At 40.3% G+C, this 12,100-nt stretch overlaps 1 protein-coding gene across 2 annotated transcripts; it reads left to right on the forward strand.

The window, feature by feature from the left end:
- The first annotated feature begins 559 nt into the window (after positions 1-559).
- On the forward strand, positions 560-11,701 carry LOC136789173 (ubiquitin carboxyl-terminal hydrolase 42-like). 2 transcript variants are annotated; one of them, XM_066989148.1, is made up of 13 exons: positions 561-1,198; positions 2,051-2,288; positions 2,995-3,195; positions 4,282-4,392; positions 4,553-4,655; positions 4,819-4,886; positions 5,043-5,113; positions 5,648-5,730; positions 6,964-7,075; positions 7,395-7,535; positions 8,367-8,494; positions 9,940-9,982; positions 11,563-11,701. In XM_066989148.1, the coding sequence occupies exons 1-11, from the start codon at positions 731-733 to the stop codon at positions 8,391-8,393; spliced, it is 1,623 nt and encodes a 540-aa protein (XP_066845249.1). In that variant the 5' UTR covers positions 561-730; the 3' UTR covers positions 8,394-8,494; positions 9,940-9,982; positions 11,563-11,701. The 2 variants fall into 2 exon arrangements, with proteins under 2 accessions (XP_066845248.1, XP_066845249.1); XM_066989147.1 differs by having other exon boundaries at positions 560-1,198; positions 7,395-8,494.
- The last annotated feature ends 399 nt before the right edge of the window (positions 11,702-12,100 follow it).

Consider the following 12,100-nt stretch of genomic DNA (forward strand, 5'->3'; position numbering starts at 1 on the left):
AACAACTCTTTTCCCTGAAAGGTCTTGCCCAGTTCTTACGTCATAGTAAAGTGTGTACCTATAAAATTTACAGTTAACGTCTTCACTTAGTTTGTCCAATTTTTGCATTATCGCTCAGCTGTGTGCTCATTTATAAGTTGATGCATGTATACAAGCTGCTGCTCAAGTCCTACGTCTTGTTTGCAATTCTTTGTTTCCTTGTTGCCAGCCTATTGTAAAGCGGATCCCTGCTGCTACTTGCTCTAGAAGAAAAGGAATCATCGGTTTGGTTACCAAATACCCGCTTCTGGAAACCAGAAGCGTTTTGGTCTCTCTTCCCTTCGAATGACTCCACACCTCTCATCAGATAATGGATTGCTGACCTAGAATCAGAGAACATCCCAAGGTGGAAAGGGCTCACAATAATGAGCGAGTCCAACTCCTGGCTCCACACAGGACCACCCCAAAAGCAGAGCCTATGTCTGAGAGCATTGTTCAAACACTTCTGGACCCCCGTCAGGCTCGGTGCCATGACCATTGCCCTGGGCAGCTGTCCCAGTGCCCGAGCGCCCTCTCAGGGCAGCACCTGAGGCGCACGGGTCTCGGCGGGGCGGCCCGGGAGGGGAGGAGGACGGCGGGGCGAAGCGGCCGCTCCCTCAGAGCCGTCTCCCCGCCGCCTCGCCCGCACGTCGGGGCTTTTTCGTGTCGGGGCTTTTTCGTGTTGCGCCCTCTGGCTCTTGCCGCGGGCGACATGCCGCTCCCCAGCGCGGACAGCTTGCGCGCGGGGCCTGCCCGCGGCGGCGGCGGGAGGGAAACCCCAACCGCAAAGCCCTCCCGGCAGGGAGAGCTCGGGGTGAGGGCCGGTCCGGCACCGACAGTAAAGACACGCCGGAGGAAACGCTCTGCTTTTAGCCGTGAGCACCGCGGCCAGGTTGAAAAGGCGTCACGCTGGAGCTCCGAGTTGGGCGGCGTTCCGAGGCCGTTGTGGCAGTTGTGGAGACGGCCTCGGCTGAGGTGGCGGCTGCTGTCGCTGCTGTCCCCTCTGTCCCCGCTGTTGCCGCTGTTCCCGGCGCCTGGAGACCCCCGGCAGCCCCCTGTGACAGGACCTGTGGCCCCGGGGAGCAGGACCTGTGGCCCCCTGTGCCCGCCGCCTCGTCGGCCATCCCGGCAGCAATCCTGCCAGCACAGAATAGCTCACTGGCTTTACGTGCGTTTCAGGGTAAAGTGACGATTAACTTCTATTTCCTGGCTTGGGTGCTGCTTTATTCTTTAACGGAGCTTCAGGTTTAAAGGTTAAACTCAGTTCTGTCAAGGTTAAACTCAGTTTCGTGAATGGCATCTTGGACAAAATCTTAAGCTGTGATTGACTCTCTGCTTAAGAGAGGCCAAACGTGTACCTACTGAGAAGCAGGTCATAGGTGATAAGCCCTCACAAATTAACTTGCTATCACAAAGTGACGCCCAGAAAAAGTGTATTCAAAAGCTAGGCTCATTATAGAATCACAACAAAGCCATCATGACTGGTGCAGTAGACAGTGAGGTAGAGGGTGAGCCCTGGAAAGACAGAAGTAAAGTAGCAGCGAAATGCAGGTACCTTTGTGCACACGAAGCAGAAAAGCGCAGGCAGTAAAGTAATAGTGCTCCATTACTAGCGTGAGCAACAATTATATATAAATCGCAACCATTATCTATTAGATAATAGGTAATAATTAATAGATAATTGCAAAGCTCCAAAAATGCAATAAATAACTGATTCCCCTCAGAGAATGTCATTTGCATTTTTATATTAAAAAGACTCCAGAGTTGTAATGGATTAAAATCCTACGAAAGTGAAAGAAATGGCATCAGCCACTAGTTCTGCAGAAGCTAAAAGTAATACTGATAGAGTTTTGATGGAAATTTTTCCTTTGTGTGTTTAGTTTTGGGGATTCTTTTTAAATCATTCATACCAGAAATTTAGTTCTTAAAGGCCGTTTCTTTGAGATTAAGTGACAGGACTTCTACTACTCTTTTCTTCTTGGAATGCTTCTTGGTATTCTTACGTCAGCCAGAACATTTGTCTCTGCCGCAGATGAGAACAATGACCATAGTTAACAAGCCCAAATCTTCAAAGTCTAAAAAGCCATCTTCAAGGCGGTCTGGCAAATCCAAGAAACTGAGTACTAAAAAACCGATGTCACGCACCGCAAACTGGGGCCGGATACCACCTGCAGAAGATTCAAGCCAAGTCTCTGTGGCCCAAGGATGTGGAGGTGCTATTTATTGTAGATCCTCTGAAAAATCTAAGCCTTTTGCCCAAAGAGATCTAAGTAAGTGTGCGCTTTATCCTGCCTCTGTTTTCTTCAAAACAAAAGTAGAAAGTGCAGTTCTTACTTGTTGCACTGATAGAGAACGGGACTACTGTGAATAAAGACTTCCAAAGCGATTCTCCTAAGGCAACTGAAGTGACTGACGTTACAGAAATTAATTTTGATATATTTACAGTCGACAGAGAAATATGGGGAGCATTTTGTAATGCACAGATTCATCCATATCTTTTCTGTTTTGCAAAGAAAAGTGTTTGATTGTTGCTATTCACAGGTTCCATTATTCACAGGTTTTTGAATGCTAAGATTGCTCAGGAAAAGATCTGATATTTGTAGGGGTACCGTCATTCCTAGTTATTTGTTTTTACATTGTCCTTGCATTTATTACCATATAATTTCAAGTCTAAGTTTGTGGTTGAAGTTATAATAAGGAAAAAAGCATATAATAAGGAAAAAATTAAAATGGTTGACTAAACTTTTTTTTCCCAAAACGTTGTGTTGACCAGCCAATTTGAATATGGCGGTATTAAAGGTGTCTGCAATAAGTTTTTCTGTTTTGGATTGTAGCTAGTTCCTCTAGGTGCTCCCGCAGAATAGTATTTTTACTATGCCTATATATACTTTATATATTCACTATACCTATATATACTTAATACCTTTCTTAGAAACAAACAAACAAAATCTCTTTTTAAATATAACTTTCTTGCAGTTGTTAATGATGGAATTGCTCCGCCACAAAGGATTCTTTTTCCACCTGAGAAGATACGTATGGATTGGCAAGAAACACAAAGTGTTGGAGTTGGCCTGTACAATCTTGGCAACACGTGTTTTCTTAATGCTACTCTACAGTGTTTGACCTACACCCCCCCACTTGCCAATTACATGCTTTCTCTTGAGCACAGCCAGTCATGTGAGTACTTTCTAACAGTATTTTAAATCTATTGGATAGCTGTGAAGGTGAAAGAACAGCAGTGATTCTGTGAGACAAACTTACTTGCCTGATTTTACCTGTAGAAGCTGGCTTTGAGCATTGTATTAGCAGCGGGCTCGGAATAGCATATGGAGTGCGTTTAATGCACCATGTGTTTTGTTTGTTTGTTTGTTTGTTTGTTTTTTTAAAAGGATCTTTTCTTGCTTCATGGGAATAATGAAGTGCATTGGACAGTAATGCATTTAATGAACATTTGGCATTTGGGCTATTTGGGCTTCCTGCTGCTAGAAAGGCAATAAAATTTAGGATGTTGGCATCATAGGTCTTTAGTCTGCACAGCCGAGGTTCCATAATGCACTACAATAAAGGGTCTGTTTGTTGTTGAACCAATTAAAAAAAAAAAAAAAAAAAAAAAAACTAGAAAGCAATATGAGCTGTTATGAACACGACTAGATTTTTTTGTGGGACTGAATTAAAATCTAGACTGATTTTGTCCTAAATAAAATGTTGTACTATAAAGTAAATGTTGTACTAAACCTGTATGCTTTTTAGGCTGGTATCTTTGTATCGATACCTAGAAATTTAACTGTTTTCTTCCTGTATATAGAAATCGTTTCAGTTAAGAATCCTGTTGAAAAAAGGAGGGCAGAAGTACTATTACATACATTACTGTAATTTTTCCTTTCTCCCAAAGGACTCGTAGCTCTGTATCATGAAGCTCACCTGACAGCACTGTGCTGAAAATAACCCACATTCTCTTAATGCTGTATCATCAACGTCAAATATTCTTTCCTCATACATTTTGCAACCTGTGGAGTTCACATTCCTGTCAGCCTTTACAAACGTGACTTTGCAGTAGTCTTTTAGATTTCTCATCACAAAATGCACTTGAATACAGGCTTAATGGATATTTTTATTCTATAAAGTTGTGTGAAATGAAATGTTAGGAGGCTGTTGGGACAAGGAGAGTGGATATTGTATCTATAGTTTAAATGTTACTTATATGTTTGTTTGTAGTTATGTCTGTTTCGCTAGACTGGGATGCTTTCTTCTTTCACTCTTCAGGTCGTGAACAAGATTTTTGCATGATGTGCACGATGGAGACTCACATTAACCAGGCCCTGCGTTGCACTGTTGATGCCATCGAGCCTACGCGTGTTATCAATAATCTCAGTCGTAAGTGGCTTCAGATGTGTTTCTTTTTCAGCATCTTGTAATCTTCAAATAATTATTTGATGTGTATAAATGGTTTTAACACTATAAAGAAGAGAGATTTTAGAAACAGGAGAATTACTTCATTTTTAAATGAGGTAAATACTATCATCTTCTTATTTAGGAATAGGACAACATTTCCGTTTTGGCAGTCAAGAAGACGCACACGAGTTCTTGCGCTATACTGTTGATGCTATGCAGGAAGTGTGCTTGAATGGAAGCACCAAGTAAGCATAAACAAATTCACTTTTATACGTTCTCTAGCACCTTTTAGGCCTTTATTTACTATCAAAACTGAAAGTCTAGGTCATCCTTGGTTTTCATAAAACTCTTTGAAGAGTTAACTGTGTGCCTTAAATCTTCTGAGGTCTGATTATAATTTATTTCCAGATTGGACAGATCTTCTCAAGCTACCACCACCATTCATCAAATATTTGGAGGATTTCTAAGATCAAGAGGTACTTTTAAAAATATTCCTGTCCTTAGAACTGATCTGTGTCTTTTGTCGGTAGTAAAGCAGTCTGTAGTTTGTCTGAAGTAGTATCTATCGACAACTTGAATGTGGACAGTTAGTCTCCTTCACGTGTTGTTAAGCATTTATATTTTGCTTCCAGTGAAGTGCTTGAATTGCAAAGCAGTTTCGGATACGTATGAGGCATTTCTTGATATCACTTTGGATGTAAAGGTAGGAGGTTTTGTAAATATAATTCATGATGTTTAAGTACATGTATAACTTTCTAAATTAAACTTGTTTAACTTAAAAAACCAAACCACGTACAATGTTAAAATATAAGAGCTTGGTGGTGGTTAGAAAGTGGATTGGACTTTGTCCTTCTGTGGAACCCCTGTAAATAGTCTCCACGTCTGCATTGGGTTTAAGGGGAAAGAATTTTATTGCTGCACAAAGTATAATACTGTCACACTTCTTTGTTGTTCTACCTCAATATACATCTAATTGTTAGACTGCTGGATTTGTTGCCGGTATTGATGACAAAGCACACTATAGATGCTGTCTGCGTTACTGGAAAATGATTTGTTTCAAAGTAGAATGACTTCCAGGTGAGGTAAACGCTGAGCATGCTCTTTCTGCCTCCTTCTTGACAGTGCTCATAGTAGATCGCTTAAGTATGTATTAGTCAGGTTCTCTTATAAACTCCTAGTGCGTCTCTGGAATTTTGAATTTACAGTGACTTTACGCTCTTCTTTCTCGCTCCTCTAGGCGGTTTCATCTGTTACCAGAGCTCTAGAACTATTTGTGAAACCTGAAGAGCTGGATGGAGAGAATTGCTATAAATGTAGCGAGTAAGATCATTACTAATTATGTCTTAATACTAGATATTAGTTTTATATATTACATGACTTAGAGCGTAAGTTATCCTTTAACTTCATTTAGAAATAAGGAGACGCAGCTTTGTTGTTGTTGTTGTTGTTGCTTCATTTCGTAGTAGTGGTGAGCTGAAGCAAGGAGCTATGGAGAATGATTTGGAGTGGAAGGCAGCAGCAGGTTCCTGCAGGTCCCAGCGTTCACTGTGAAACAAAGTTAGATTGAGTGTCAGGGAATGTGAGCTGGCTCCGTGGTAATGAATGTTAGCAGCCTGTGCTGGCTCACTAAAACAGCGTCTTGCACAGCTCTTGAACTGTGAAACCTGTCGATGTGGACTAATGCCTGAAATGAGCTCCCTTAAGCCTAACCCGTGCACAGGGAAAGCCTATTGAGTTCAGGCGCTCTCTGTGCTGATCAATATGTAAGATGTTTCTACGTATGTGAGAAACAATTGAACATTTGCATAAGATGGTTTGGCAAAACAAGCTGTTAGTCAAACATCCCCTCAGAAAAGCACAGAGTGCCCGGCTCAGTTCTGTAGGATTCATGCCTGACCCCTCTAAATGAAAAATGCAGTATCCACTTCTTGTTGTCGGATACTAAGGAAATTAGGGTGTCGAATCAAGAGCGTCCAATAGGTTATTAAAGCAATTTAATCCCAGGTTCGTCTTGGCCTGCGGATCCTAGAAAGCAACATGCAGCGTATTCAGGATTCTCATAAGTGATGTCTGAGGAAGAGAAAGAACTGTAATAGCACCTCACATCTGAATTGCATGGTCTTTCCTTAATGTGCTCTTTGAGGTGTGATCGGTTCAGTCACACTTAAAGCCAGAATTTTCTGTCTTTTTGTGAGCTTAAAAGGAAAGGCCTTGCACATGTACAGTACTTTTTCCATTGCTGATAACTGTTATTAGTCTTATATATAACTCATTTTTAATATTTTTTGTTTATATTTTATAACTCCCTGGTAATACGCTTTCATGAGAGATTCCTGTTCCCGCTGTGCTCTGATTTGTTGGTAAAACTTACCTTCTTCTCTGTATTAACAAACGTGACATGCAGTGCATGGGTTTATGAAAAGAAAAAACCAAACATATGATGCAAGTAAATATCATTCAAATAGCATAAGCATGCGTGAGACATTAAAAGGAGTTTGTTTTGGGGGCGAAAAAGAAGATGCTTTCAAACACTTGTCTCTGCTTGTTTTTAAGGTGTAAAAAGATGGTTCCTGCATCCAAGAGATTTACCGTACACCGTTCTTCCAACGTTCTCACAATATCACTGAAAAGATTTGCAGATTTCACAGGTGGAAAGATCAACAAGGTATATTAAGAATATACCTTAAGAATATAGAGAAATGGTCTGCTTTTATTTTCATTTTCTCTTTTTTTCATTTTTCTCTTAATATCAGTAAAGTTCCTGCTTGACAAGAAGCATAAACTTTCCTCTGAGAAGGCTAATTCATCAGGAAACAGTTGTCTGCAACTTCTAGTATTAAACGTTGCTTATGGGAAGACTTATTTTTAGTGAATCAAGAGATATATTCATATAATTCCAGTCTCTGTTTTTTGGAAGTGTTTTTCTCTGGCTAGTCTGCGAAGTACTCTGATATAATTTTTCTATCTTCTTGGTCTCTCTTTAGGAGGTAAAATATCCTGAATATTTGGACCTCCGAGCCTACATGTCTCAATCAAGTGGAGAACCACTCCTCTATGCCTTATATGCGGTGCTGGTGCATCATGGAATCAACTGTCGCACAGGACACTATGTATGCTACATGAAGGTAGAAGTCAACATCATTTCTAACAGGGTAAAAGGTTGTGCTGGCAAACCAGTTAAAGTGTTACTAGTAGTACTGTTTCTAGGCAAAAAGATTTTCTGAAATAATCCCAAACTTGAAAATGGGATCTTGTATAAAATCTTAAGCTGTGATTGACTCTCTGCTTAAGAGAGGCCAAACGTGTACCTACTGAGAAGCTAGGTGATAAGTGTTTTTGTACACTTATAAGTGGTCATTTTGTAAAGAGACTGCTGAAAAATCTGAACACTGCTGCTGCAGAACTCTGAATGAGGGGCTAGCAACTGTTTTAACTGATCTGGAATCTTGAGTTTACTTTTCAGTGGACAGGAGGAGAGTCTCTCAAGGCAAACAGAAATAACACCCGATACTCATGTCAACATAAATTTATGCTCAGAGTGTAGGTGTAGGAACAGCGTCGGTATGTATATGGAACATCGGGAGAGGAAACTATATCGGTATTTACAGCTTTTCTACTTCCTTGTCAGAGAGACGTTATCTCCAAATTAGAAATTGATGTATTTTGAATAAGGGCTGGTGGATCGGATTTATTCTTACTAGTGTTAATATTTGCTCTTGAATAGTACTTAATATCTGGTAACGCATCAATCAATCGTCAAAAATAAACTTAAAAATGTGTAAGGCTTATCTCGTTGGTTGATACAAAGACCAAGGTCTTTTCTCTTTTCTCTTTTTTTTTTTTCCCAGTATTGTTTTTCTGTTTTCCTTCTCACTGCAGTCTTGATTTTGTTTCTTGTCCCTTAAGTATGTTTTCAATGTGTTGTTGAAACATTTTCCCTTTCAATCCGAAAAAAGGAGCTGTCACTGGTGTCTGCAAGTTGAAGACTGGAGCTTATCTGAAAATCACTGAGCCCAAGAGCTGTCACCTTAGTCTTCCAATAGGACGGGGATGTCTTCATTTCTCAGTTAAATGCATTTTTCAGGTTTGTGTATTATTTTCTCAGGAACGGAAAGTGTGCGCACAATTTGCCAGTTGTGGGACTAGGAGTTCTCTTATTTCCTGTGCTTTGTTTAACCTGTCTTAAGTTTAATGGATAGCAATCAAGGTGTACTAGAAATCTGAAAACACTTTATGCTTTGTTCTCTCAGTCATTTTGGTATAACAAACTAGCTTATGGTTTAAACCCTCCATTAGGTTAGCATTTTCCCTAAACGTAACAAGTCCCTGTGTGCTACAGGAAGACAGTAACAAAAAATTAAGTATAGATATTCATCCTGTCATTATTCAGCTTCTGCCTATGGACACACAATTACGCTTATTTAAAGCGGTATCCTCTTGAAACCTAATCAGCATGTTAGAAAGGACTTAGTTATCGGCTTTTGTCCTGGAGGGCTGAGGTTTGGTCTGTTTTGTTTTACATTCAGCATTTCCTTTTCTAGCTTCCATTCCCCTGTTGTTTTGCATGAGGAAAACATGCAGCTTTACAAAGTAGAACGGAAAGAGATGCTTTTCAGTCTAACTTTTCAGTTTTTTGTAGGAGTTTTAAATGTGGTGGGTGCAAAACAGCATAAGTACTGCTGCCAAAGTTATATTCAAACAAGTATTTCTTGGAGAAGCAGAAGAAGCCCAGGGAGAAATAAATTTACAAACATGCTCTTCATGCTCTCCTTTCCCAAGATTTCTCTGAGATATATCCCATAGTCTGTGGGTTTTGAGGTATGTGGTTCCCAGGAGTGAAAAGGAGGGCCAAACAGCGCTCCTCTTGGATCTCAACGTGCCAGGGCTTTAGTGTACTGCCACTTATGGCTCCGCTTTTCACCTGGAAAAAGCGACCTCATGCTGTAAACTGAGGAGCCCTGCAATTGTTCTACTTGTTGTTTTTTTTTTTTTTTTTTTCCCTGCTAGTATAGGCTTAGAAATGTGCTGATGAAACAATAAAAAAGCCAGCTTGGTACATCTCCTTACAAAAAAATAAGTACAAACTTGAGCTCCTGATTGGCTTCATGCTGAACTCTGTGCTGTTCTTGTCGTAATCTTGGTCTCTCAGTAGATAATATGGTTTAATTAAGAATAGAATCATGTGATGAAGAAGATCTCACACTGCAACAAATTCAACATCTCAAATGAAATTTTACATTTTCCGTGATTTTCTTTCTGAGCAGAAGTGTGTAGTATTAAATATATATATATATATCTGTGATGAAGCCACGGTCGCAGTTACTCAGATATCTTAATAAGCACTTGCAGGAAGATAAATTGCTGCATCTTTTAGCATTATTTAATTGTAGGGTTAGAGACATGTTGATTCAACAGAGCTGTAAAGTTTCTAAGAGGTCACTTTGAAAAATACCAGCTAAATTACTGGCAAGACTGCACCCGTTCTTAAAAACAAACAACCCCCCCAAATCATCTGTTTTCCTCTTACAGGTAACTGAAGTAATCCCCAAAGAAGACAGTTCACTATCCATAGGCAAGTTTTATTTTTAAACATTTTCTACATTTTATACCTAGCCACAACTTAACAACCAGTTAACAGTTGGTGACAATCCTGTTCAGTGTTGAAAATGTCATTCTGGCATAGGAAACAAAGGACTTCATCTTCTTGCTTTACAGCTGAATGTCTTCTACATAATGTTTGGAGAAGTGAAATCTTGCAAGAGGTTTTCAAAAATTCTGCCCGGTTTGGATGATGAAGTAAATTGCCATAGTCAGTAGATTCTGGCACTGACAAGTTCCTTCAAGCTAAAGAGGGAGTGCGATTGTTGCAAAGCATGTCTGTATTTTGAGACAGGGACGACCACAAGTTTTAATCTTAAAATACGACATGGAGGGGAGGCTGGTTGTTCACACATTCTTGCAAACATTAATACAATCTGTCCCATTATCAAGAAGAAAATTAGGGACTGAACGGAGGTCTTTCAAATACTAGTGTTGCAAAAATAGACTTTTTATGCTACTAATGTCAAAAGAATCCTGATTGTACTAAACTGTAAGTGTCTCTTCTAGCTGATAAATCAGGAACAGCACAGAAGAAAATGCGTCTGCTCTAATGCTCTTTGGGCTTCGGTGAATTCTCTGGCCAGCAGATGGCGAACTCGCTTTTTCTAAACCAGTCAAAAGTATAGGGAGAAAGTAAATGTCTTGCACACATTACACAAGTCCAGGGCATTGGGATCACTGGGCTACATGAGTGAAAGAGATGCACCCCAACAGTACCCCACTTAGATACGCTGCTTGAAACATAAGCAGGATAGGAGGGCTGTGCAAAGCAATTTTGGTAAATTGAGAAATTCATGTATTTCATCAAGCCTGAAGATACTAATTAGTTTCATGTGGGGGAAGGTCAGTCTTTCAAAGAAAAGAAAAAACGTCTCTTAAGCAGGATTTTCTGAATGGTGGAATCTAATCTGAAAAAAGGCTACTTCAGCAGGTTATTTATTTATTTATTTATTTTTAACTGTATTGAACCTCTCAAGTAAGCTAGGAGCAGACTAGGAACAACTGAGGACTTGTTAGAGTGTGCCTTTTCACCTGGACTCATGTTACTTTGAATAAATTAACAAGGATAGCTAGTGATAATTTGTGATTTAAGGAAATCCCAGATACGTGAGAGAAAGAGCAGCGTTAAAGCAGTTAAATTCCTGCTCTCTCTAATAAGTGCTCTCTCTAGCCAGTTTCTGAACGCTTCTGTTCTGTGGCTAGGATTTGGACGGCTTGACCACAAGATCACTAGTAAAACAAGGATGCCGTCCAGTCAAACCTTCAAATGAATGTAACTTACATAAGGTCTACCATTTGCTATCAAAGCAGGTAGCTTTGTCCTAATATTCTGTACAGTTGACCAATTTTAGCATGGAACTGAAATGCAGTCAGTTTAATGGGAGGGCTTTGGAAGCTGCCTTCAACAGTCAGTTCAGCCCTGTAGTCAGAGAGCAGATCAAGCCATGTGCAGGGTTGTGACTTCTCTCTTTAGAAAGAAAACCACTGAGCCAGACAGTTCCATGTTGAGTATCACAACAGGGAATGACATTTCTTCCCTTTGTCTTTCAGATGCAGAGCTTACTGATGGAAGCCTTCAATACTCAGACTAAACCTACCATCAAAACGGACGACCTTTTTACCATCCAAACCAACCATTTTTCCATCAAACCCAACAACTTGGGTTTTGAAACGAAACTGCTAAGCCACAAGTCCTTATTGAATCTATTTTTCAGTGAAAGGGTTTTCTCTGTAACCTGATCATTTAAACTGTTGTGCTTAAAAGAAGGTCACTTGCAAGAGCGGTTATAATCCATGCTAATCCATGCTCCGTGCTGTTCCTTACAGTCAGCACACCAGGTTCCCCCAGTGCGGTAACATGTAAGGGTGGAAGCCTAGGGAACACTCAGGTAATGCTGCTATAGCATACCCTGAAAGCCTCCTCAATGCTCTACAGTTTCTTTAAAATGTGAATGTTAGTTTAATTTTCCTAGTCACTTTAAGCAATTACTCCACAAGACCTTATTGTTCTCCACAACTCCCTCTTAGAGGTTGTAGCAGCGTGGGGGTTGGCCTTTCTCCCAAGCAGCAAGCAACAGGAGAAGAGGAA

This window comes from Anser cygnoides, unplaced genomic scaffold, assembly GCF_040182565.1.
Source record: "Anser cygnoides isolate HZ-2024a breed goose unplaced genomic scaffold, Taihu_goose_T2T_genome scaffold_41_1, whole genome shotgun sequence".
In the NCBI taxonomy this organism is placed as follows: Eukaryota; Metazoa; Chordata; class Aves; order Anseriformes; family Anatidae; genus Anser; species Anser cygnoides.